The 27,569-nt window shown below is 40.7% G+C and overlaps 1 protein-coding gene across 3 annotated transcripts in view; it reads left to right on the top strand.

Moving 5' to 3' along the window:
* LOC139938641 (uncharacterized) overlaps positions 1-27,075 on the top strand; it is a 47,868-nt gene extending 20,793 nt beyond the window's left edge. For 2 of the 3 annotated variants that reach the window (XM_071934241.1, XM_071934240.1), the window contains exons 4-7: positions 11,744-11,893; positions 19,747-19,823; positions 21,278-21,396; positions 22,866-27,075. In XM_071934241.1, coding sequence (XP_071790342.1) covers positions 11,744-11,893; positions 19,747-19,823; positions 21,278-21,396; positions 22,866-23,794 — 1,275 coding nt within the window. In that variant the 3' untranslated portion in view covers positions 23,795-27,075. The remainder of the gene's footprint in view (positions 1-11,743; positions 11,894-19,746; positions 19,824-21,277; positions 21,397-22,865) is intronic. The other variant, XM_071934242.1, reaches the window with a different exon arrangement.
* Positions 27,076-27,569: the final 494 nt, after the last annotated feature.

Raw genomic sequence — 27,569 nt, 5'->3', positions numbered from 1 at the left:
GACAAAAAACACGGTACAATGTGAATGGCTGATCTGTGTGTCATGTTCACCTTGTTGTGTAGTTTGAGAGGGAAAAAGTACACTATTTTTTGTCTTCTTCTTCAATCCCTTTTGGGGAAAATCCTTTTCTAAAATTCATTTTGATATGTTCTACCATTGTAGGAAACATGCTGTAAAACGAACAGATACAAAGGTTTGGTGAGGTAGAGTGACAACTGTTTTTTTTTTATTTGATGGTGCTTCGTTAAAGATGCAGAAACATTGCAGAGGGAGACCACCTCTGCCAGAGGAAAAAATGTAGGTCAAATCAAAATGAATATGACATGCCCTTAATACTGGGAAAACATTACTTATTCAATTAGGCTTCAAGCCTGAGGTGTATTAGTTTATTCGACTAGAAAAACAAAATCGAAACTAATTATTGTTGATGTTAGTGAATTTTATATTCGCGCAAATATTTGATGAATCTGTCATGTTTTCTAATGAAATGTTTAGGAAGGCCGACAAAAAATGTAGTTTCTCGAAATATTTGTTTTGAAAAATTGTCACATGTGGGTGTGAAACTGTAGACTTAACTCAATCAATCGTACACCATTCATAAAAACTGATACATCCAGGAAAAACCCTAGCTTGTTTTATGTGTGTATATGGCTGAAGCACCGACGCAAGCGTGCCTGGGGACGCTCGGAGCCCGGGCTGCAACCGCCCCGCAGCCCGGGCACAAGTTCCCCACTCAGTGGTCAAACCCACCGACGATTCCGGTGTGACAATATTTGCATTATCATTTTATTTATTTCAAAAGTACTCTGAGGTATAGCCTTATTCTGGTGCTAAGCAGGCGCCTGGCTGGATCAATATGCCTTCACCTGCCAAAGGGGCCTTTCTCACATCCACAAACACACACTCCTTTCCCTTATAAACAAGAAAAGAGGAAGAAGAAAAAACACGGTTTTGTTCTCGTCTTTAATAAGAGTGTTGCACTGCGGTCGGTACCTACCTGCGAGTGTTTTACCCCGTTGAAACAGCCCCCTGGTCCCGGTTGGCGTCGTGCCGGAGTAGCCCTGGTTTAACCCCCATGGCTGCTGACAAAGTATTGAAGTTTCCCCATCCCGTTATTACTTCCTCGGCGTGTCCATAGCCCTTCTGCCGATGATGAAGGATTAACATGAAAAATGTGTCTCCAAATTCGAAGTGATTGGGAAATTTTTGCGCAGATCAATTTTGTGTCCATTTATGAAACTTTTATGAAAGTGCTTGAAGGCCTCTGCTTATAACTTTGTGCTTCCACTTTGTTTGCTTACGAGAAATCGATCTTTTCTGCCAGTTCAATTTGAGATGTTCATCTTATAACAGAATTAGTTTTGAATGACGTAGTGGTGTAATGTTGATTGACCTAATTAATAATGTAGTCCATCTCAATTCATAGCTAAACATTATTGAACTGTATTAGACGAGGTTGCTGTATGATTCAAAATCGTGTATATATTGCTCAATCAACGGCTGTACATTATGATATACAGAATGACGCTAAATGACGAGCCCTGAAAGCAAAAACCATTTCCCACAGCAAAACACTGCCGTGATATTGGATTATTTGCCTGCAACCTTCAAACAGGAAAAAGAGAACACGACGTTAAAATAAACACTTGAACGTGTATAAGCGGTTCTGAGGCGTGAAAAAAAATCTGGGGATTCACACGGCCAAACAACAGCAAAGTAGAAGAAAAAATAAAATCAGAAAATGACACATTTCTTGGCCGTGCCAAGGTCGAGTGTGGGCTCTTGCGATGCGTTATCTCTAGCCGTCACTTTCACGAGAAAACACCCTAACGATCGAAGTCGTTTCACAAGTAAGCTGCCAAGACGACAGAGTGAAGAAGAGGGGAAAAAAGATTGTGCTCAAGTATAAAAAGCTGTCCAATCTAGTCATCCCGAGCGAAATCGCTCATCTTCGATTTCTTGAGGAATTTCTGTCCCGACACGTTGTCAAGATTGTCAAACACCGAAAATGACGTCTTAATTCATGCGTTACATCGGAGGGCAGTATAGGAAGCAGAGGAGGGACGGAGAGAAAAAAAGAAGAGGGAATAAAAAATAACAACCTTGCGTCAGATCTGTCGATAGTTGAATCGGGGAGAGCTGTGAGAAAGAAGGGGAAAAAACTAACATGCTTGAACTGCCTGGGAGGTCAGTGTAATCTGTGAGTAACTTCGGATTTCCTAACTCACTCTTTCCACTTGTGACGGGCCGTAATCCGGACGTTACTAGCCCATACTTCATCTCGTGTCTCGTAGGTCCAGCATCACACAACGCGGACCAAGCAGGGCTAGAGGGAAAGAGTGGTTTCCAGGGCGTCAGGATCCGGCCACTCGATGGTGATTTACTGCTGACGGGAACGGATTGTTTGCCTCATTAAAAAACAACAACTCGCAAATCTCCGCGGGTAGGTGTATTTAAAAACGGCGCGTATATTTAAACAAACTTGTAATGTGTGCTAGGTTTGTTTCTCTTGCGGTTTTCAACATCCATTGGTTTACTTACAAACCCTTGCCCTAATTGGAATTTTTTTCTGGACTCTTGCAAATAAAGTGTTATTGGGAAGGACATTTTAGTACTTGACAAAAGCTGAATGTTGGACTTTCTTTTGACCCCCGCAAATAAAGTTTCATAAAGAAGCAAATTATTGCTTATGAGAGATGTTTTTCTCTCAATTTAAAAAAAAAACTATTTTTCAGTATAATCAATATTGGATGGCACGACCCAATAACCTCTTTTGACTTAAACTTTTTTTTTTAGATCAATAATACTATCTATGCCATGCTTGACACCACGCGGAAGATAAATGCCCGCAGAATCTTGCCCCGGAGTTGGCGGCAGCACTGCTCTGGTTCCAGACTCACCTTTGATCCTTACTAATAGTAATAGCGTCTGTGAATATATACAAAAGGCGACCCTAGATCGTAATTACAACGCTTCTGGTCGGGACCTAACAAACAATGTCCCAGTTTTTGTGTGTGTCCCCTCTTTCTTTCTCTCTTTATTTTCCAAGTGGGGCGATCTAATATACACATAAGATTGATAACGTATTTTTTTCTTCTTCTCCTGTTCAGTGATATATTTGTGTAGCACTAGCAAAACAAATTAAGAGGCACTACTGCCGCTGGTGGGCATAGGGTTCAGGGACCTGACTGTGGCATTGTTTCCTATACAAGAAATTAATGATGAAAATGATAAAAACTTATCACTTAATTGTCCACAGGAACAAAGAAAGGGGGGGGGGTATTTTACACTGCGTTGTTTTTAAATGCGATGTAAGTGAAATAACACTTGTTTGGATATTTGGTTATAATGCATGACTAGGCCGTGGCAACCGAGGGGGAAAATATCGAATCAAACGGCTAGATAAATTTGAGACTTGCGGTGAGATTAAGGAAGGAAACACCTGAGAAGAGTAGATGCGTGTGAGGGTAGAAGACCCTGCGTTCAGTGTCACGATGCTGGCCTGTGAACTGGTGGAGTACCCTAAACCATTGTTAGCCCAAAATTAAATCACAAAACAGGAACATTTATCCCGTGATGAGACTTTCAAATAAAGGAATGCTGCGTCGGAATTGTCTTGTGTGTGAAGACGTGATAGATCAGCTCAAAAGCAAAAAGCGAGACAAAAACACAAAACAACAACAACAACGACAAACTTTTCAAACTCAACTTGCCATTAATTGTATCTGCTCATTTCGAGAAGGATTTAAACACGCCATATTTATTTTATTCAATTTGTATTTATTTTTCTAAATAACATTTTTGTCCTACGAACATTCGCCAACCGCAGATAGCGTTGGAGTAATCAACATTCATTCAAAATGAACCATGTTGAAGTCACATTAAACACAAGCATGTGGAACATTCGTAAATAAATGCATGTCCCCCATCCATGATGTTGATAAACACATGGATGGTTAAACATGGGCTGATTATGTTAATTAATTATAAATATATTTTAAATTACAACCCTTCAGGTTGGCGTCACCCCTCAGGTTTAACCTTGGCAACCATATAACTTTTTTTTTTACTATTAATGTTAGTTATTGGAGTATCACCCATTATTGTTTTGAGTGAGTACACACAACACACTGTTCATACCATGGTAGTTAAAAACCATTTATATGTATCCTATGATATACAATCATGGGTACAATTTGTGTTAACAACAACTAGGCCTAAGGTACATAACATGGATACAATTAGTTAGTATTATATTAGTACACTTATTGTAAACTGTAATCTACCAGTTTGAATGTAACATTTAAACAAAAAATGATGTTCTTTTTAAAGGAACACGTTGCCTTGGATCGGACGAGTTGGTCTTTGAAAAGCGTTTAAAATCGTTTGTTATGGAATGCATATGGTTAGAAAGATGTTTTAAAAGTAGACTTTAATGTTCCACACAAGTATCACTCAAAATTGCACGGTTTTCATTTTACGTCGCGAACTAACACGGTCGGCCATTTATGGGAGTCAAAGTTTTGACTCCCATAAATGGCCGACCGTGTTTGTCAACGAGATAAAACGAAAACCACACAATTTCGAGGCATATTTGTGTAGATCATTGTGTTCTACTTTTACAACATCTTTCTAACCATAACGATTTTATAACAAACGGTTACAGGGAGCTTTTTAAAGACCAACTCGACCGATCCAAGGCAACGTGTTCCTTTAACTGTCAAAGCGTTTACATTTTAACAAACCCTGATTGAAATAAGAGTACTTTCGGGTTTTTTTCCCTAAATAAACTACCACACGGCGGTTTCTTTAGTAAAAAACAGCAAGCATTCGTCGGTAAAGCGATGTTGATGATTAAAAAAAAGCATGATAGGATTTTAACACAACATTCGGCACGGTACGTTTGGCTTGAGTTCAGTCAGCCGTACTGTCGATAGACGAACATTAATTTGGTTATAAACCACGCACACCACCGTACAACACAGTGTCAGCCGTGCCGTGTGGTGCCGGGGCCAAACTAGCCTAACACAGCTCCCCGGGATTTCATCAAAACCGGCCACCAAACGCACTTCTGTCCCCGCTGGTGTAATAATTAACACCTTAAGAACGACCCAATGTGGCTTAATTTAGAAAATATATTTTATTATGAATTTTTGAGTCGGCGTAACCCGTGGGTTTAATAAAGACTGTGGCGTTGAGGCGTCTGCGAGCCAGCGAAAGCCATGGGGGCTTGGGGACAGGGGACCAGGGGTGTGTGTGGCGTGATTGTGTTACGGGTTACATACAGAGGGACCTCCCAGTCATGAGTGACGTCATGCTTCAACTCCAGTTGTGGTGGGTTTCCTTTTGAGTTGTGAATATATTATTATTACAGAATAATTATTACTGGGGGTATTATAGCGTGCGATTTTCTCGATTTGTGGTAAACCTCAAATTGGAACATTATTATGAAACGTTATTGATATGCTAGCTGTAGTTGAGTTGTAGAATCACGAATGGTGATGTGATAGACGTGCAGGAAACTAGACCCATATTCTTCATGTTGATTGACCATTGCATGTGTTTTAAAGCACGATTTTCATATCTGCAGTTTGTTTAAAGGCTGTGTATAGCCCCTCTGTAAACCCAATATATCGGTACGTAGTCCTTACATACAATGAGGAAGACTTCCGTAAACTAATGTATCTATTTGTTGTATTTATTTATTTTAATTGCTGAAGGCTGTGCATTGTTTATCCTTCCGTCACGATGCGATCTGTGCTAATACTGATGACATGCCGGAACATGGTTCGCCATTACTCACAGTGTATATAGTAGTAGCAGTAGGCCCTACACGGCAATGTATATATACATCACACACACACACTCAACACAACCACAGACAGAACAACACCAGTATAGGATTTACTCTTAATTAATCACAACCAAATATACACCCCCTCCTCCTCCTCCTCCCTCCCTCCTCCCCTTCAAGACAACCCATCGGTTAACCTGTTTGTCTTTAAGATTGAATCTTAACACGCCAGACAAGTGGTCCTCCGTGGAGCCGTGTCTTATTGTGAAGAAGATGCTTCTTCTCTTTCTCTCCTCAATGGATCAGTCTTGTGTAGGATTATTGAAGACATCACTCACATCTTACTCTCTGCAGTAGTGTCAGGGCTAATGAGGTGTTATAGCGCCACTGTTTGCATCTTGAGGGATGCTGTTCACATGAGAGTCGAGCTTGTCACCACCCCCCCCCCCCTTTCATCATCCACCTCTGACCAGCCAATGTTCTGCAAAATGTCTCAGTTGCTACTCAAAAATCATCATTTGCTAAACTGATTATTATCATTCAGTGCAAGGCCTGATACTTCACGGAGGCAACGAAGGCGATTGCCTCCATGCCCCCTTTAAATGCTCCAGTAGAAATGTACAATATCCTCATTGGGTGCCCTTTACCAAGGAGAAAGTGCATTGGTGCCCCCTTGCCTTTTCAAAAACAAAGCATACGGGCCTGCAGTGTGCGCAAAACACTCAGTGCTGGACGAAATCGTGCCCTGTTTGATCCTCAATCAATAAAGACAAAATCTGACGATGTTTTGATCCTTCATCATGGGTGCGTGGATTTACTTAATTCTGAGTTTTAGTAATCAATATTATTAGATAGTGCATGACGTGATGAGAAGGCCACTCTTTGCTCGTTGATGGCTTGTTCACCATCATCCGTGGAGAGTTATGTCTCGATTCTATATTTGGTGCACAATGTTGAGCTCTGACAATACATCTCCTTAATGATTATCCTTGTTCGTCTACATAATTTGAGCTTAAAAACATGTTAAAGGTAAGCCTTTGTGGGCTGAACAGTATTGTGAAAATGTACTTCGACTGAATGTCTTTGTCTGTGATTGCATGTTTATGTGCACAGTTGTTGCATCTACCTAAACAAAATTTTATCATAAAAGGTGTCATTCAAATCGTACTGGATCACATGGATTATGAACAATGTTGCAGTTTGTTTGACGATCCGCCCTCTACGTCGACTTAAGATAGCGGCACTCCTCATCAGAGAGAGGTGATGGGTGATAAAATAAATGACAGACAGACAGACGTCGCGATTGGGGGGATGGGATTGGGGATATCAAGGGACCCGATGAAACCACTGAGACAGGGCGGGGCGTAACTGGGATTAGTTAGGGCTTAAAAAGATAAGGGGATAGCTGGTCCAGCAATCGCTGTGTAAACACTGGATTCGCCACTGTATAGTTTGCCAACAGATGAAGGGGAGAACTATTTTGTTTTATGGGGGGGGGGGGGTGTAAAATGAGAATTCGTGTTCATTAGTGGAGAAAGAAATTAAACGCAAAGCCGCAAGACTAAACAACACTAGGTGATAACAGCAGTTTGTCGCTTGATTAAAATGACGTAATGGCCGCATGACGTCAGTTTTTGGCGCCAGTTTGCCTGATCACACTGTGCCGTTGGCTCTCGTATCAGGTCCGATTGCACGGTGCATCGGTGTTTTCGAGGCATCGTCTCTTTGTTTATATTTGTAGGGGGATGTTGGACATTAGTCAAAATGCTATCTGTATAAGAAATGTTGGGACTGGATGCATTATGTGAATGTTTTTTCTCAGCCGCTTCTAAAAAAAAATGTAGGTTAATTTGGACCGCTGCAAAGAAAGATGAAACGGGAAACCATAGTTGTGGGAGCAAAGTACCTTAATGCACGGTTGCGATTAGCTTTGCTGTTTTTTGTTGCCGGCAAAGTTTAAAGGGATGCAGTTAAACACCTCGGTTCCACAGTCCTATCTCAGCCGGTCGAGGTGTACAGAAGATGGTGAAGATTAGACATTGTTCGGGTAAAGAAAATAAAATGGGTCGCACGATCTGGTTGCCTCTTCTGACAACTTGAAATTAAGCTGTTTTTCTTCTCTTCGTTCGTCTTGTTTTTAATTCGTAGGGTTGATGATGAGTAATTTATCATGTGTCTCCACTCGCGCCCTAGTTGAGGGAAAATAAAAAGTACAGTGTTTTTTATTTATTTTTTATGTAGGCCTAGGCCTTGAGACCTTCAGTAAGTATAGTGTCATATCATTTCGCTGTTTCTTTTGATAATGTCTGCACTTCCGATCAGCGCGCGCAAAGAAGACAGACATCGCTGTCGTCTGCTAAAACAATAAATAAACCCCTCACACAGTAAACAGTTCACCCGCAGTAGTGACAAACCTTAAACCAGTGTTGAGATGTGTGTTTTGGTTTGGGGTAGATTGGGTGCCAGACTTCGATTCTCATCCCAGACAGCTATTAGTACGTAATCGGCGAGAACTATGCAATTTTTTATTAGCCGTAAGTACACCGCCTTGTCGGGTTGACGCCAAACATCGCTGGTGTCCCGCACTCTTCCAGCAAACACCACATGCCAGAATTGGTCAGTCTGGAAACACCTCATGTACCAGTCAGCATCTGTCACTTTTGGGAGATACTTTCGAGTTTGAGATGGGCCCACAGCCCTTTTTATTTCCTCAACCTCTCTCCCCCTTTGGCTTTTTGGTGTTTGAGGGTCCTTGACAGTCCTGATCTTCCCATAATCCAGGATTTCAACGCCCTCTTGAAGAATAAACGGTGTTCAGTTGATCCTTTATCTGTGTGTATTTGGCGACTGTAAAACCTGTGGTGTTATTTGGCGTGAAGTACCATGTTATCTCTCTTCGGTCTGCGGTATCTTGGTGTTGGCAGCTCCCTGTCTACTTATGCACACAATAGAAGAAGTGACACTGGAGACAGCTAGATTCTGTCGTGGGTTAATGATTTAATTACTTGGCCTTTGTTTCAGATGTTTAACACAGTCGCTAGCGCCACAACTGCTAAGTGGCGGTGTGGCTCAAAAGAAAGGGAAAGATGTGGGGTTGGACCATGGCTGGACCATCACACACAAAAACTTAGAGACTGTAGTCTACCTTATCAGTCGTATCGCAGGGATAGATCTGCCAGCGCCACCGTTTGCCTTTTGATCAAGAGAGTTCAGACATCAATTACGGCTGCCACAGAGGCGACACTAAGGCGTGAATCGGCACACGCTGCGAAAAAAAGTCCCTTTACACTTTGCCGACTTGTTTAGTATTCGGGGTTGTACGGTGATACACAGGTACACAAACCAGGACCATACTGATGTGTGTGTGTCTCCCACCCCTAACGACCCCCCCCCCCCACAAAAAATATAATGTTGGAATAAATGAGAGTCTTTAATCAGTACACAGTCGGTTATTTATCAGTCGCTTTTGTATACAGCGGAGCACACACACACACTCCGCCCTTGGACTCAAGTGACTTGTGTACCGTGTTACAAGCCCTCTGACAATCGCTCTGAAGTACCCCAGTGTCGTCGGCTTGATCGGGGCTTGAGTGGGCCCGGACCACTTGGCCCAGATAAAACACTATACTATCTCTGGTAGCCATGTTGACCCATGACCCTTATTCGTCACCAAAGAATGGAGTTTGATACTTGCCTGCCGCTTTAAGAAAAAAATAAAATCCCAGCGATGTTGTGCGCTTCGCTTGTTTCACCTGTCCTTAAAAGTACGAACGGAAGTCTTCCTTCGTGGCTTAAAAGCAGTGGACACTATTGGTTATTACTCAAAATTTACTCAAAATAATTGCATAACAACTTACTTGGTAGAGAGCAAGGGAGAGCTGTTGGTAGTATCAATATTGTGAGAAACGGCTCCCTCTGAAGTTGTGTAGTTTTTGAGAAAGAGATACGTTTTCACTTTATTACAAAATACTTGAGGTGAGGCCTTTTATCAGGCATCTGAAAGCACACAAAGTAATGCAACAATGGTGTTTTTCTTTCAATCCTGTTCCTCTACCCTCGTTGTATTTTCCATCATTAAACTGTCAAACGGTTGGAATGATGGAACCCACCCCCTGTAGTGCAGTTGTTCCTCTATTTCATTAGGTATCATTGATGATATACCAAACTTTCACCCAAAATAGGCCATTTTAATTTTCATAATTTCCATCCTGCCAATCATTTTTATATCACACAAATGAAGGTTGTTATTAAAAATCAACTTTTCAAAGAAAATGGCGCTTCCTTATTATTTCCTCAGATGAAAACGGGAGTGTGTGCCACTCGGGGCGTTGCTAGTGTTTCCACCACGTGTTGTGTTGATAATTACCCGCGAACAATTGGCGCCAAAAACTCAATATTTTAGCACTGCTGGCGATATCAGCACTTAATCGTTTGCACATTGTTTCCAGTGCTCTTTTTTGTTATAGCCCATACAGTGGCGTGTAGCCAATCACCCCATGATTTTAGTCTGTCGTTTTAGCGGGGCCCTGTGTCGAGTTAATTTTGTCAGAATCCATTTCAGAAAATTGTAGTTTTTTTTTTCACTCTTCGTATAGCGTAATCATCATCATCAACATCAAAACCTTGAAAGGTATTGTCCGTTGAGTTCCATGCGCTCATGCGTGAGGAATCCAGTAGTTGGGTACCACACCGGATTATGGCTTGAAACGGAAGCCAAATTCGTGGCGTAATGCACTAGATTACGGATGAAATAATATTTTACTTTCATTAATCGAAGGTTGAATCTATTTTTGTGTACACACTGTCAACCACGCCGCTCATTGAGGGTCGTGACAGACAGTGATAGTGTTTCTCCTCGCGGGTTTAATGACTACTTAGTCAATTATACGACTCAGTTTTGAAAAAAAAAAAAAAAAAACAGCAAACGAAAACCCTCATCATTTATAGAAATGTTTGCCTTAAACATTCTCTCTCTGTTTGTTAAACCCATGGGAGTGTATCCCTTTTGCCGCGAAGTGAAACAATGCTTTGCAAATTCTGAGTAGGGGGATTTTGTTTTTAAAGTTTCAATGGTTTTAGTCGTTTCAGAGCGGAAGTGCAAACAAAAAAAAGACTTGCTGATTGAAATGGGCTATCCTTGTCACGATGGCATTCCACCCTCCATTATAAAAAATCACCCCAAAATGGAAATAGACCCAATGACAAAACTCAATGATTTACTGCCAATTGGTAATTTCCTTATGCTTGTTAATCACAAGGTTCAATCCCAGTGAAAATATTGTAAATTATTTATGTAATAAACACAAACATTGTGGTGTATATATAGCATGTTTATGAAAAATTGGAATAGAACATTCGACGAACGACGAGGAACTAAGGTCACCTTGCCAGCCCGGCTCACCCCATGGGAGCAAGGGGCTCCCCTTTCCAGGTGGGCCACTAGTCCTTCGACACCACTCGAGGACGAAATCATTACGAGGCCCTGGTCAAAACAGATAAATTTCTCCCTTGTTTTTCTCGCTTTCATCATAAAACCGCCTTGTGTATTTTAGATGACACGTGCATTTCCTGTTTAGTTGGTAATTTATGTTTACTTTCATTTCAAACTTTTTTTTCAATGACCTCTTTTAAGAGATACTTGTTCATTAAAGGTCTACAAATATTCAAGTGCTTTGCGGATCATTAACTTTCCTCTTTTACTTCTACTTCTATGGTTTTAGAAAAAACGCTGTTGTACGGTACAAATAATGTTCCCATTTAGTGGGCATGAGTACCTGTTCGGAGTTTTCCCTCAATGTATTTTGATGGTTGTGCAATGAAGGTAATGGACTCAACTTAACTGTTTTGTGTCCAAATTCACCCGGTATTTACAGTGTTTTCTGCCCCGAAAGTGTTTGCTTTCTACCCAAAAGTGATGATGGTTTTTTGTCTTTTTTTCTCTTCCACCAGCAGACGATTTTAAACTCGATGCATAAATATCAACCTCGCTTTCACATCGTCAAGGCAAACGACATCTTGAAGCTGCCGTGGAGTCATTTCCGCACATTCGTATTTCGAGAGACGGACTTCATTGCAGTCACTGCTTATCAAAACGAAAAGGTATGTTTCCTCTTAAATTTACCGACCATTTCATTTACATCACCCCCATCTGTTACAGGTCCCAATTTCATAAAGTATGTATAAAGCATACGCATTTGCTAAGCACAGACAAATGTTGCTTATTATAACAGAAACCGATTACCATCCAGAATTTCATAACGTTTACATTGTTGAACTGGTGCCCCACTCAGTTTATGCTTAGCATAAACAATTGCTAAGCAGAATCTTGTGAGTTGTGACCGTTGTTGACTGGGAATGTTATTTCATGGCCCTTTTTTCGGAGTCCGAACAATTAATGGCTCATTATTTCCTCAGTCATTCTGCTGCCCTGGCCCTCAACTAAATTAACCACCTCGCTATTTTAGTTCTCGTTCATACTCGCGCATTTCTCATAATTAGGGACATTTCTTTTGCTGTCAATGGAGATTTGATGAGTAACTGGCTAGGTTGACTTAATGACTTGACGAAGATAGGAAAGGAAAGGAGACGTCGTGATCTTTAATGGTAGAACTGCTGTCGGCCTCCAAAATAACCTAATTTGTTTACCAAGTCATCGGGGGAAAAATAATGTTAAGCATCAATGGGTCTTTGTAGAATGGCTTGGGTAAAAGGAAATGGGGTGGGTTTCTTAAGAAATTACACAGGATCATCCAAGAAAGAGTGAGTCTAAGATGTTTGGGATAACAAGCCTTTATGTTTCGTTTTAGAAAGGGCAGGGGCACCCACCCTTTGAGGAAATTGTATTGGTAAATTTCTCCTCGACCATTTCAAGGGCACCAAGTCAATGATCATCAGGGGGCATGGAGGCAATCGCCTTCGTTGCTAATGCTCCCGTGAAATATCAGGCCTAATAAAAATTGATACACTGGTTTGCTCGGTTGACCACGATCTATAGGGTCAAATTTTGAAGCAGCAAACCACTTAAATGCATTCATTAATCTCAGTTAGTTTAATACCTGTATTCGTTTACAGTCTTGTGCTTTGCATTGTTATCTTAACGTTCGTGTGACTGACAGGGGCAATATTAGTGGTTTTTACAAGCAATTTTTTGCTTCTGTTTATACACGGTGCACGGTAGACTGTGTATATGTTTCCTTGGGGAGAACCCGAGCTGTGTCAGGTAGTCTCGTAAATCACCGAGTGAGCTTCTGATTCTTTTTTTTTATTCTTTGCTCTTATTTTCCTTCTCGTTGTCCATCTTCAAATTGAGCTGTTGTGAAATCTATCGCTTGAAGGTGGCTAGTGTAGACTTCTGTATTTTACCGGAGTATCTGTGGATGGTAACCATCGCAGAGTTTTAGTGGGGAGCAGAGAGCCTTTGCCCCCCATTGAGATAGTTGACTTTACCCGCCTCCAATTGCCTTTCGAGTTAAACTCTCTCAACACTAGACCACGGAAAAAACATCAGCTCGGTTATGAGATATCAACCAATATTGGCCATTTGACAGGTCCGTCATTTCCATATTAAAAAAAAGTTAATCTGAAGTTTGAAATTAGTGAAGTTTGGCTTGATGATTAAGGTTATAATGATGATCTACCCTAATAACCAAAATTGGATAAACTTCCTGGCAAATTAACAGGCAGTAATTTCATTTTTATTACCAAATGAGAAAAAAAAAGGAAGAAGAAAAGTGGCCAACCTATCATTGGCTGACAATCTAATGAATGATATATTTTTTCATTATAAAACTTACTAATTTGAAAAGGGCTATTTTTTAGTTTGTTTACTCACGCGAAAGAAAAACAAATTGTGATGACTTTCAAATATCCAGAATAAATTATTTATTGCGGTTGTCGGCTCCGTAAAAGCCCCCCCCCACACTCACCGAGACACACAAAAAAGAAGACGAATGGGAGAGATGTGCGTCGCACGTCACTTAAGCAATTTTCAGTCAACACTCGGAGGATTGTAATCTTCGGCTCTTTCGATCGTAAATCTTCGAGATTGCTTCGTTTGCTGTTTGAGGTTTTGCCAGCTCAATACGGCAAGGCTTAAGCTAGGGGGAGAATTATCACCCGTAACGGCACTTTGTCGGTGCTGCTCATTCCAGAATGTTTGTATCTTGGAAGTCAGAAGAAGACAAAAAAGTACAAACAAAACAGAGACGAGGTAGTTGTTAATAACAGTGATAAATCTCACGAGAAAAAAATACTCGCGAGAAGTCGTAGGAGATATTGGGATTAAAGTCAAATATTGTTTTTGTGAGAAATCTTTCCCTCTATAAAAATTGAAAACGATGTTGGTTTTTAAAAACCAAAATAAATTCTTCTTGTTGTTGCTGCTGTTGTTGTTGGTGTTGTTGTTTGTGTTGTTGCTGCTGCTGTTGTTTTGGTTTTGTTTTGTGTTAATATTGTTGTTACTGTTGTTGTTGTTGCTGTGTTGTTGTCGTTGAGGGTGTCATTCCTTTCGAAAGTCCTGTATAGATGTTTTCTTTGTGTAAGGCGAAAATACTTCTTCCTAAGTCATTCTTTGTCTTCCATAATTGTTGGCTTCACTGAATGACTCGCGGTGAAGAGACGAAGCTTTCCTGATTGATACCCAGCGAACCTTAATTAAATGAGTTTCCCAAAGAGCTGATGTAGACACAGTCTTTATATATACCTAACCAGATGAATTTGACCATCGATCAGTAGGTGCGGACACAAACAACCACCAAAAGAGAAGAACATTCTAACAAAATGTCTTGTCAATAAAACACAGCACTTCGAAGTTAAACCGAACGATGGGAAAAACACACACTCTCCCTCTCACTCCTAACTGTCTTCACAGCTAGCGCGGTAGAGTGCTACCCTATTGTTAAGTGTGTACTTTTTAAATAAATAAAATTAATTAAACACGATAATTGTATGTGGTCTGATGGCGCGAGAGTGCCTTCCAAGTCAACCATTTAGAAAGAAGAAAAAAATTGTCAATAATGACAGTGCCGCCATAAATGGTGAATAATTAAACACCATCGGTCTGGGGGTGAGAAAGTGGTTTGAACAGTTTTCTGCTCATTGTTTGTGGTGGGAAAATGGAAAAGCTCATCAAATTCACCCCGTACCCCATGGGTTCAAGGTTTTTCCAACCCTGTAATCATCCATTAGAGAAAAAGACAGGGACATACAGAAAAGAGACAACCAATTAAACACCCGATTAAAAAAAAAGAATTGGAGTTTGATTAACACAAAAAGGAAATATTACTCTGGCTAGTGCTCAGCTCGTTTTTTAAGTCCATCGTCATCGCCAATGATTGAGGACTTCAGCACAAATACAGATGTTGTTTAGTTGGCTTTATATATAGAGTGGGAGTGTGCAGACATATCTCATGGTTGGATGCCACTTTGCATCCTCTTCCCCCACCCCCCCCCCACCCTCAAGGTCGGATTCTTAGTACGCGCTCTGGTTGTTCAAACCTTGCCGGCGCCAGCTTGGGTATTAATCGGCCCCGACGACAAAACCCGTTAGTTATAATAGAAAGAAAGACAAAAAGAACCGTGTAGGTAATTAAGGTAGATAGCGTGAACTCCCCACCAGTCAATTGGTCGGGTGTTTTTATCTGTTGTTTTTGTTTGTCTTTTCTTTTCTGTGTTTTATCTGGGGGTTTTTTTCTTCACTTTTATGATATAGGTAGAATTATTAACGATCATTTTTGAGTATACAAACAAAATATGTGTTAAAAATTTACGCATTGCTCAGAATTCCACAGGAGATATGAAATTATTATGATTTCGATGAACTGTAAACGTTCCATTGATTGAGTAGTTTACTAAAGTAATTAGTCAGTGTCTGGCTATGATCAGTTTTGAATTCCCTTCACTGCCCTCTGCAAATGTTGTGTTCTTTGATATTCTGCCCGAAGGACCTTTGAATAACTTTACTACTCGGGCCTGTTACTTCACGGACGAAGGCGATTGCCTCGATGCCCCCTGGTCATTGCCTTGTGCCCTTGAAATGCTCCACTAGAAAATGTATACTTTCCTCATAGTCATATGGTGCCCCTACTCCAAGGAAAAAAATGCCTTGGTGCCCTTGCCCTTTCAAACACACCTCGAAGAAGAGTGAAATTAATGAATGTTTTATACACCTGCTTCGAAGAAGAGTGAAATTAATGAATGTTTTATACACCTGCTTGTGTAAACTCCAGGCAATTTATTTTGTCTTTATGATCTGTAGGTTAATTTTCTTGGTAATGGAGTTCACAGGAGCATCTCGTCAAGCACAATGGATTTTTATCACCTAACTGAAACTAAAACGACCATTTTAAGTGGTCCATGTCTAAGCAGCTCTCAAAAAAAGCATTAGGTGTATTGTTATTATGACGAATTAGTGAGATTGAAACAGTGTATGTTGCTACCATCATGTTGTATAATGCAAAGCTTTGACGTGGCCATGGGTTCTGAGGGAGACGTAACCATTTTTCATCATGCTGCCATTTTGAAAAGTGCAAAGGCGATGGGGCGTGAAGACGTGTGCACTGTTGGAACCGTTTAATGGCACCATAAAAATGGCAGGTTTTACACGAACGCACAAAACAAAAAAATTTGAATAGTACGGGGATGAAAAAGGTAATCAGTCCGAGTTGACAGTGATGTGACGGACCGGGGAATCGCAGCTTTATAACGGCCTCGGTATGACTCTTTCACGCCTTGACAAGATGGTTATATCAATCGCACCTGTGGACCAATCGGTCATTATAGCTCGACCCCCCCTCCTTTTTGTGTGTTACTTCCCCGCCCCTTGGTGCTTGCCTTCATTCGAGACTCATTACAGACGGGTGAGAACTACGCGCCTTGTTCCGTGTGTGCCCGCAGTGAAGAGAAACCTGTCCACTGCCTGCCAGTGCATGCCAATGCACGACCCGTCACCTCCACAGCTCCCAGCGGGCAAGGTCTAGGCGCCGCCGTCTCTCTCCCTCTTCGAGTGTCTGGCAGCAACCTGCAGTGAAAATCACTCCTTATTAGCGGAGTAGAGAATCCCCTCCCCCCTCTAGCTTTGGTCGTGGGCATCAGACCGTCAGTAGAATGATGCTCTCTTGCTTTCTGTAATCCTATTTTTGACGCTAATGGAGAAGATGTTACCCGTATGATCGAGTTAAAGATTCCCCCCCCCCCCATCACAACACAAACTATATACACACACAACGGGATGACATCACAACGTGTTAAACTGTGGCTTGCCTGCGCTTCAACACTTCTTTTTATACCGCTCTATATCAGCAGCGACGAGTGGAGAAAAAGAAAAAAATCTGCGTCAAAACTCAATTCTCATGCCCGATGTCTGGCGGGATTTAATTTTCACGCGCGGCTTTCAGTCCGTAAGAAAGGAGAGAGGATAAAAAAAAAAAGATATACTTCAAACCTCGTATTGTAAACGTGGTTTGTTCACACCTACCCTCCCTCCTCAAACGGCAAATAAAAGATGGAGTGACAGAGAGCCAAGAAAAGTAAGATAACAAATCAAAACTGCCATAATTAAATAATACAGGAGCGAAATTTGATAAAAGTTTCATCACGCCATCCACTAGTCAGTCACGGTGATATCTAAACCCGAGCTTTACGCTCTCCATCTCCCGGTCAGGGCCTCCTCCCCCCTAGAGCCAACCATATGTACGCGCTGTGGTTTGCAAATCGCTTTGCGTGCAAAATGTCGCCATCCCCTACCGCTATAGCACCCTGCGATTTTCACACCAGGCGCATTAGTGTGAAGATGAGAAAGAGAGAGACACAAAAAATGCTATAAAGATAAAAACAGCAAACCATGAAGGTTGACTATGCAGACTTCGCTGTTATACAGGCAGAATGTGTTGTATTAATATTATACACAGAGAATACTCGGAAGTTGTTTACTGTGGAGAATCCAACAAGCTGTGACCCAACAACGCGCACGAGCTGCAAATGATTTCCGGTCGCCCGTTCATTCATGTGTCATTTTTAAATAGTACGGTATCATAAATCCATTTGTCCACACCTCTGTTCTCTTGCACTTTCGGTTTTCATTTTGAGATCGACTGTACTTGTTTCCTAAATGTGCTGTCAGCTAACCAAAAAACACACACAAAAAAACACTTGAGATGAGTGAATAACAGATAACAAACTGAAAATTTGTTAAATACTTGAGAAAATTGACATAGTATTTGTAATCATTTCATATACACAATTGCGCACATTCACACACAAAGAACAAGTAAACAGTGCCCAACAAAACGCTTGAGTTTTTATCAAATATTTAACGTCAACGGAATCACATGTAGAACACGGTGGGGTTCTGTTTTGTATGGCGAGGTGTTTTTCTGGTTGCAACTGTTTTGGGGCTTGTTTTTTGGGTGGATTTTCGGTGGAGTTCTTCCTGTTTGTTGTGTAGAGGATCGACGCACGGACGTCCGGTTGGGGCATTGTTCGTCGTGTCTGCATCCCCGTGGAGGGGCTAGTTGGGTCGGCACCAAACAGAGCTCCAAACACGGTCCATTGCTCGTGACCCGCGGACAATTTGTTTGAAGCACACGTTTATGATATATTTAGATTGCGGTTTTTTTCTTTCTTGCATTTTTATTTGCGTAATCGGAGCTCACAATAGATATTCATTTTACTACTTTTACAATTCTGTTAATACTTTTGAAAAACATATTTGAGTTTCGCACAAACAGAGTGTTTAACAAAAACTCGTGGGCTGATTACATACTTCAACAGAGATTCTATATATTAAACCAAATTTAATAATGATAGATTAAAAAGTATAGTTTATGTAATCATGTGAACTTTTAAGTACAATAAATGGATGTCCGATAACAAGTTTCTCCTGGAATTGTCAACGTTTTTTGCTTAATGAAATTCCCGCAGTTGTTTTTGTTGTGGTGATTTTGTTCTGCATTCTGGTAAATGAGACTCATAATTCTCCAAACCACAACAACAAATAAAATAAAAAGATAAAAAAACATCTTTCCCAGAAAATAAAAACATTGAAAAGGAGGAAAAGACAAGATCATACCGGGGGCGAAAACAACAATCGAAATTGGTTTTGGGTTGTTTCCCTATCTCAAGTAACTTGAGCTCAGTTGTGATAATTTCAAGACTCGAGAGGGGGATTGTTCCGGCGCGTCCTAACCGGATCAGCTCGCTCCGTTCCTCCATTCGGGTTGTGGTTTGGATAGGAAAGCTGAAGGGGGACCAGTAGACGTTTGTCTCCACCCGGTCTGGCGATCCGTGAACCGTCTAAAAAAACACACAATCCGGAGGAGACGGACCGGTAATACCATGGTGTAATACAAAACCCTATGTCGTCTGGACTCGGATCGTGTTTGGCGCGCGCGTCTATCCGTTTCCGACACGAAGAAGGAACTATGGCGTCTCGAAAAAATAAAACGGCCCCCAATCAAAATGAAATAAAACATTTTTTCTTTCTTCTTTTTGAAATAAAATACAACCACCCCACTTCAACGATGTGTGTGATGTTCTAGCCACTTAAATTTGATATCGCCGGTGTTGCTTCGCTTCTTAGGTTTTTAGGGTAAGTGGAGCAGCGGTCTGACTTCCGTTCATGTATAACTGAGACTGTGTGTTTAATTGCCGGCCGAGTCGTAAGGGCTTTAACATGGTGATCAAGCAAAAGTCAGAGCCGTAGCTGATAAATTGGAAAGAGCCTAAACGACATGTAGTCATAAGTTCAAATCCATGTGTTTATTAGTTATGGGTATCCCATGAACATTTTGAAGGGGATAAGACTATAGAGTAATCTTAAGTCAGTTAACTTTGGTCAGTGAAAGGGTCGGTTGGTTTGTCTACTTATTGTAACGTTGTGCCTTGTTGGGTTCTGTACAATTTCCTTTTAATTTTACATTTATGGACTATGTGTTTGTTTGATTTTTTTTCTTCAGGTCACACAACTGAAAATCGACAATAATCCATTTGCCAAGGGCTTCAGGGACCAGGCCACGGGCAAGAGAGAAAAAAGGTTAGCATAATTTTTAAGTAAAATCTACTTTTGAAATCAATTTCCCCTTTGAATTTTGTCTGAATTACAACAGATTCAGCAGAAATGCAGATATAAAGCTGTATAGAGAAAAGGAAAAGCAACCCAATATAAATATCGAAGTTGAAAGATCATGACTTTGATTTCACCATCCACTTTTAAAATTAATGATGTATTACCCTATGAACGTCATAAGCCAGTAAACAACAACAAACCAATCTTTTCAAATTGTTGTTCTCTTGAAAAAAACAAAAATCAGTTTTACGTCATAGTTTCACAAAAAAAAGAAAGACAAGTTGGTGAGAAGCTGTACCGTTTGCCTAACGGTAGGGTCCGGTGGGTTACGCGTGGGTAAGAACCTCAAGGGCAGGGTGGTGGGGAAGAGGGAAGGCCCACAAAGGATCGTGTTTTTTCCTCAAAATAGTAAATTAAAGAGTGACATTTCATGGGTGAGGGAGCAAAAAGGGACATGGTTCGTCACGCGTCGCCTACCTTGTACTTTTTCGAACTCTAGATACAACTACGTGCGTCGGACGTGCCTGAAGAGGAAACAAACATATTGAAATCAAATGATAATGATTTGAATATCTGATTTCAAATTTGTTTGTCTCTATTCCTTGTTTTATTTTCGATTAATTATTGAATTGGTTTGATTGTTACTAAACATAAATCATGGTTTACCCTCACATGAATAATGACCCCCTTGAATTGTTGCGTATCATGTTGAAATTCGCTAAGCAAAATGACACTGATTACAGAATTTTGAACCCAAAACTCTGTTATAGATTTGTCGCATACTGAATGTGTGTTAATTTACATCTTCTGTCTAAATATTGACAACTCGAAAAGGAACATAAACCGAAATTTTGCTTTCGGTTAGTTCGATGTTTGTGTTCTGATAGTTAAAATTGCCAGCAGTGATTGCACTGTCGTGAACCTTTGAACTTCACGGTTTTAAGCTTCTCTGAAAACTGTGAAATGAAATCATTGTGGGTTTCTTTTGTTTAATTTTTTTTTTCGACAGATGTTGAAATGAAGGACTTTGTTTGCCTTGTTCCATTTATGTGCGATAAATCGTACATACTTTGACACTTGGTTTTCGGTCGTGAGAAATTATTGATCTGTATCGATTATATTAGCAATAATTATTTCTGTTCAAGAATATTTCTTATAATGTCGTTTTTCTTGTGTTTTTAATTGTTAATTGTAATATTGTTTATGGTGACCTATAAATTAAATATCATTAATTTTTTAAAGATGATCCCCAATTTGTTTCAACACTCGAGGGGAAAACTTTCTGCTTCATAAAAAGCAATGACCTATTGTTTGCCAAATGTACAAGTTTGAATAACAGCTTTAATTCTAATTACAACATTAACATTTAACTCAACCCGACTGCTATTTCATCTTGAACTTTGTATGATGACTCCTTTCAGAAAATATCCGTCGGCTAACTACGATCTTGACCACAGGGATCCTGATGACGTAGCAAGTGACCCGGAACCCGAGGCTGGCGAAGTCAGCACGACGAGTTCCGAGAAACACGAAGATAAAAGTAAGTTGTGAGACGACACCACACTGTGGATTTTATTAAATCAAGTAGTTCGTGGGCGTGTTCTGTTACGGTTTTCAAAGCATGTTTGGCTGTACATCAACTACACGATGGCAATTCTGTTGGGCACCTTACTGTATGTTGTACATAAAGTAGTTCGTTAGGGTTGTCTGTCTATGGTTTTCAAATGATGAAGGGCTGTACATGAACTACACGATAGCAACACTGTGGGCTTATTACAGCAAGTAGTTCGTGAGCGTATTCTGTCTAAGGTTTTCAAACCATGTAGGGATGTACACCAACTACACGATGGTAATGCTGGAATCTTGATAGTGGTGATGCATTATACGTGCAAATAGCTTGAGTTGTATAGTTCTACCATCACACATGCGCAACGTACAGACAAGCACCACACACACACTTTATAATGTATTTATCCTTGGAAAGAAGAAAAAAAAAAAAAACGATGCCTTGTTAGCAATGAGAAAATAGACGGAGCCATATTCCAATTAGTCCGAATTAGATTCGGATTACTCCGGGACCCGAGTATCCGATTATTTCATATCCGATCATTGAGTAACCGATTTCGAAAACATCCGACGGGGGGGGGGGGGGGGATCCGGCGCACAACCCTCAATCAGTGATTCACTCATTTACACCTCTTCAAGGTCGGGGTTGGATTCCACGTACTCATTGTCAGTGGTGTATTGTTTTATGGTGATTGAGTGCCTCATTATGGGAGAAGAAGTAGCTTGTATATTTTCACGGCACGGTGGTTCAGAAGTACTCTTACAGACTCGGTCAATATATTATCATTTTAAATATTAATGTTTGTGTCTGTTCTGATAAAAGAGATTTCCGAATTTGAGCCGACATTTTCGGTTTTGAAATGCCCAGTGCATCCAGGCCAGTAGATTCAATTCCAAAAGTGTCTACTTTCGCTGGATTTGCCGACAGATCTAGTTGTTTTGTTTGACTCGAAAAAAAAAAATCTTCATATTTTCAGTCTTGGGGTAGTCATCCACTTTTGGTAGTTTTCTCGAAATAATTGCGTTTTACACTAACAAGAAAACATGAGATTTGACTGTTAATGGCCTGACGTTTCTACCCTAGCAGAGTCTTTCTTGAAGATTGAAGGGCTGGCTAAAATATAGCCTTTGAGAAAGACTCAGCTAGGGTCCAAACATCAGGCCACTAAACTATGTTGTTCATTTATATACCTAGATCTCTTTGGTTGGGAAGCAGTTTGCAAGAGCTAATTCTACTTTCTTAATTAATTATCCATACATCTCACGTCCTCTCGGGCAAGGCAAAATCAGTTCGACGACGTGGAGCTGCTGTTGATACCCTGAACTGTTGTTCTTGATAATAATTCGCCAAAAGATATTTTGAGAAATTACCGATGGTACACACACCCTTCCCTTATAAATATTCATAATTTTGTATCCTATTTTTTTTCTCTCTCTCTCCAGTTATTTCACACCACGATCGGGACGTAGCCTCCAGGCTAGCCGCCGACCACGAAGAGGTGACCGAGATCCTACGCCGTAGGGCCGAACACGAGAGGCGGTCTCATCATGAAACCAAGCTGGAGGATGTCGAGATGCGAGATGTGAGCCGAGAGAAGATGCCTTCCTTAGGGGAGAGGCATCACCATCATCACGACGACGGCAGCAAATCGGACTCTGAGGAGCGCACGAGTAGGAAACAGGAGAACAGAGACTCAACTTCTGAGAAGAGTGATTTATCCCAGAAAAGCAGCAGCGGCTCGCCCGCCTCTGTCATGAACCCGTTCCACGCGGCGGCCACCGGGCACAGCTCACACCCTCCGGTGGTCACCCCCGTGTACCCGACCCCTCACCCGTTTTTCCTGCACCCGCAGATGGCTCTACCGGGTAGTGTGGCGAACCTAGGAGCAATGTCGCACATGATTCCTTTTGTACCGCCGTCGTCTGGCTCCTACTCGCCCTCAACTCATCACTGTCTGGACGCTCATTCAGCGTTTGCGCTGACCGCTCATCAGAGCCTTCTAGCTTCTCAGTCTGGTCTTGCCGCGCCTGGTTTCGGACTCTACTCAGACCCGTCGGCATTGAGCCAGGCCTATGCAAGCAATGCATGCACCGGTGCAATATTCAGCGGTCACCCGCGCTTCAGGTTTTCGCCGTACGCCTTGCCGGCTACCAGCACAACGATGGTCACAACAGCGAGTCCACTGGCAAGTACGCTGCCCTATGAGAACTCTCTTCATTCGTCGAGTTTGCTTGGACACTCGGCGACGTCGCCAACGATCAGCGTCACGAAGAACGCCACGAGTCCCGTAGCCTCCGTTGTTAGTTCAGCCGCCAGTGAGCTTCAAAATATTCAAAGAATGGTCAGCGGGCTCGAGAAGGAGCCTAAGTGACGCATGAACATTCTAATATGATGTCATCATCTCCCTAATTTAAAGAATAGATTATAATTATTATGAACTTTTGAAGAAAAAAGGTAAAAGAAAATTCGCACCAAGATATTTAAAATGATGAACTTAAAAAGGGATGGTAACGCCACCATAAACCATCACTTTATAACGTGTAGATGCTGTCTGGACATGTATTTTTCTTAATCTCTGAAATACCTCCCTCGCTATTGTTCAGTAAGTTAAAAAAAAGAAGATCGTTTCAAATACAAATTGTTACCGATTGATGTGGGCCAATATTGATCAAAAACTAAATATTGTCAGGAATTTTGATTTCTGTAGAGGTGCTAGTTCACAATATGTCGACCCATCACAAAGACATGGCGACAAAATAATTGTGGTGTTTTTTTACCATTCTTCTAGCAATCTGTAATTTTGTGGTGCATTATTGTAAACACTTAATGTCAGGGTTTCATGCAACTCGATTGATTATTAAAAGTCTCAATCGAGATGCGAGCTTTTTCATGTAGATGTTTGTCACAAAAATAACCATGTTTGTGCAGCTTAGAAAAAACCAAAATCAATTTTTTTTTTTTATGTTTCTCGTTACCAAGTTTTTCCTCGTCCCCCGTGTTTAGTTCCAAGCCTTGATTTTGTGTGTGTCGATCCCGTGTTATAAGAAGCGACATCAAACCCCACCATTCGAGGGGGTGATTCGTTTTAATTCCGAGAGATCATGTAAAATCGATGGCTGTAGCTGACATTAAGAAGGGTTGGAAAGGAGGGGGGGGGGGTGGTCCTGACAGACAGAGTAAGTCTGAGATAAATTTACACAGTCGCCGAATTATCGACATGGGTTTGTTACACGATCAGCAAAGCGTATCGGATCGCTTATATCCTGAGTCTCTGTCTCGTCAGACTACGAACATTTCCTCATCCCCGATCTCTGGGTCAGAAATCTCTTCATTTTGTGGGGTTCCGAATCAATTTATTATGTTTGTATTTCATGGAATGGGATGAAGTGGGGGTTAAAACTGGGTGTAGAGATTGAATTTCATATTTTTGAGGGCGGTGTGTTTCAGTTCTGTTGTACGCACGCGCACTGAAGTCGAATTGTGTCGCCATTAGGTTTGTGCCTTTCTACAAAACAAAAGAAGAAGAAATGTGCACTTTATCCAATATAGCGTCAAAAATATCATTGGTTACATCAAGAGGGAGACAATTCTTCTTTTTTTCGTCCATAATTTGTGGGTACCATCCAAATTCATGTACAGTGGTAACAAAGATGTGATTTGACTCTTAAAAAAAATACCCTCGTCCGAAGGAAAAATAATTTACGGGTGTGTGTTTTGTAGCAGGGTAAGTTTTACTCTGTGAGTTCCACTATGTCTCAAACTACCTTGGAGTTATGTTGAGATAGTCGAATTCTTAGCAGGCTCAACCCACTAGCTTTTGAACCAATGGTGAAGTTAATAAGTGCAGTCCGGCTATCTAGTTACCATTTTTGCATATCTGCCCAGAACAGATCAGATTCTTCTCTTACTAAGCACCAGTCTGTGTTCAGATGTAATGATCAAATTGATTGACAAGTTTCAAATCTTCTGGGATTTGATGAATTGTGACTGAAGTTTGACTTTTTGCAAATCCCAAATTCTCATTGATCACATTATTTAAAAACCATTGTAAACCATTGGCGATATCTCTGTTATTGTTATGAATATTATTATTATTTCGAGTAGTTGAACAAAATCGGGTATTAACTTTTTTTTTTAATCGAACAATTTTGCATTATGCTGCCTTGATTGTGCCGAAGTTATAGATTTTAATTTAAAAAAAAACAGCAAGAGATACGTTCAGAGTGGATTCGTGTTTGATCAAGTGTACATACTTTACGGTGTCGGATATATTTATGTTTTGTAACATAGAATACTTGGCAAATTTTTTGCAAAGTTAAAAAAGAGTTGTTGTACAATAAGGTTATTTATGAAATAGTTCGTAATATATTAATACATTTAATGTTAAAAACAAAAAGCTTATGTCGTCTATTCATGACAAATTTTAAACTGGGCAAACTTTTTTTTTTACGCATGCACATCAAAACCGGATGTGACGTCATCATGGAAAGAGGTCATGAACCCAAGTTTAAGATCTGGGTCAGAATGATTAATCCATAGCAGATATATACGGGTCAAGAGTGGCCACAACTCCTTCCGGGTCACACTGACGAGTTGTTATAGGTCTGGCGTTTATCACTTGATTGTTTTTATGTAGTTCATCTGTGTGGCATGTATTGTAGATGATATGAAAATGGGTCAAATGACCCAATTTGGCTAGATGACCCAATTCGGCCAGAATGATCAGATACATGTCTGACTACCGAATTGGGAAATTTTGCTCAGTTTGGCCAGATTATCATATCAGGTTTCGGATGCCGCAATTGGGCCATACTCCTCATTTGGGCCAAGTACCTTAAATGGGCCACTTGGCCGTTATTATACAACTGCCACAGATCTGAATTGTGTTTACCAGCAAGAATGGTGTTGTGATTCTGGAATAAGGAAAGAGTAATATTCGAATTCAACTGCACCACACACACAACAAGGCAATACAGAATTACGCAGTTTCTACTATACAGTCGTCAGTATTTTCTTTGTTAATTTGTTCAATATTGTCTCTCTGATGTCATACCTCACACAGAGGTCATTGATTAATTTTAATAGTCAGTAAATAATGTTCGTTTTAGTGTACATTTTGTACTGTGAAAGACAGAACCAGAGAAAGCCCCCTTTTCCCATCACAAACGAAGGCTTGTTGAACAAAGTTTAAAGACACTGAACACTATTGGTAATTGTCAAAGACCCAGTCTCCTCACTTGCTGTATCTCAACATATGCATAAAATAACAAACCTGTGGAAATTTTAGCTCAATCGGTCGTCGAAGTTGTGAGATAATAATAAAAGAAAGAAACAAGAAAAAACCCACTGTCACACGAAGTTGTGTGCTTTCAGATGCTTGATTTCGAGACCTCAACTTCTAAATCTGAGGTCTTGAAATCAAATTTGTGGAAGATCACTTCTTTCTCGAAAACTACATCACTTTAGAGGGAGCCGTTTCTCACAATGTTTTATACCACCAACCTCTCCCCATTACTCGTTACCAAGTAAGGTTTGATGCTAATAATTATTTTGAGTAATTACCAATAGTGTCAAGGTGTCTTTAAAACCTCATGTGAGGAGTAAAACGGAAAAGCCTTAACGGGCAGTGCCAAATGATAAACAAAAGTAAAACAAAAACTTGGTGTGATTTGTTGTCCATTTATTTTTGTCTCGATGTAAGATTTGTGTACGATGTTATTTTTTTGTAATTTGGACCAAGCTCAGGTCGGATGTACCTAGCATCTTTGTCTAGTGCCCTGTGTGCTTCAACAGTCATGAATGCCAGTGATCATTATAGTATACAGGGGGACAGACACCAATGTAGTTTTCGTCGCATTGATTGCACATGTTAAACACAAATCATGATAGCATTTTCGGGGGGGGGGGTGGGGGGTGTTAATGAATCCTGTTGAAAACTCTACACGTATACAGCGATCCGCGGTGAACTAAATTTTGATGATATTTTGGAGAAGTGAAATTGAGAAAAGGGTCAATGTAATTAATTATGCTAAATCATTGCTTCACGGAACAAACAGAAGCTTAGAAAAACAACATCACTGGCAGCGGTGGGGTTTCGTACAATTTAATAGAGCTGCAGAAATTACTGAATTAACAAGTGTCTACTA

The sequence above is a fragment of the Asterias amurensis genome, chromosome 6 (assembly GCF_032118995.1).
Source record: "Asterias amurensis chromosome 6, ASM3211899v1".
Taxonomy (NCBI): domain Eukaryota; kingdom Metazoa; phylum Echinodermata; class Asteroidea; order Forcipulatida; family Asteriidae; genus Asterias; species Asterias amurensis.
Note: the sequence above shows the minus strand (reverse complement) of the source record. Positions and strands in the feature narration are given on the sequence as shown.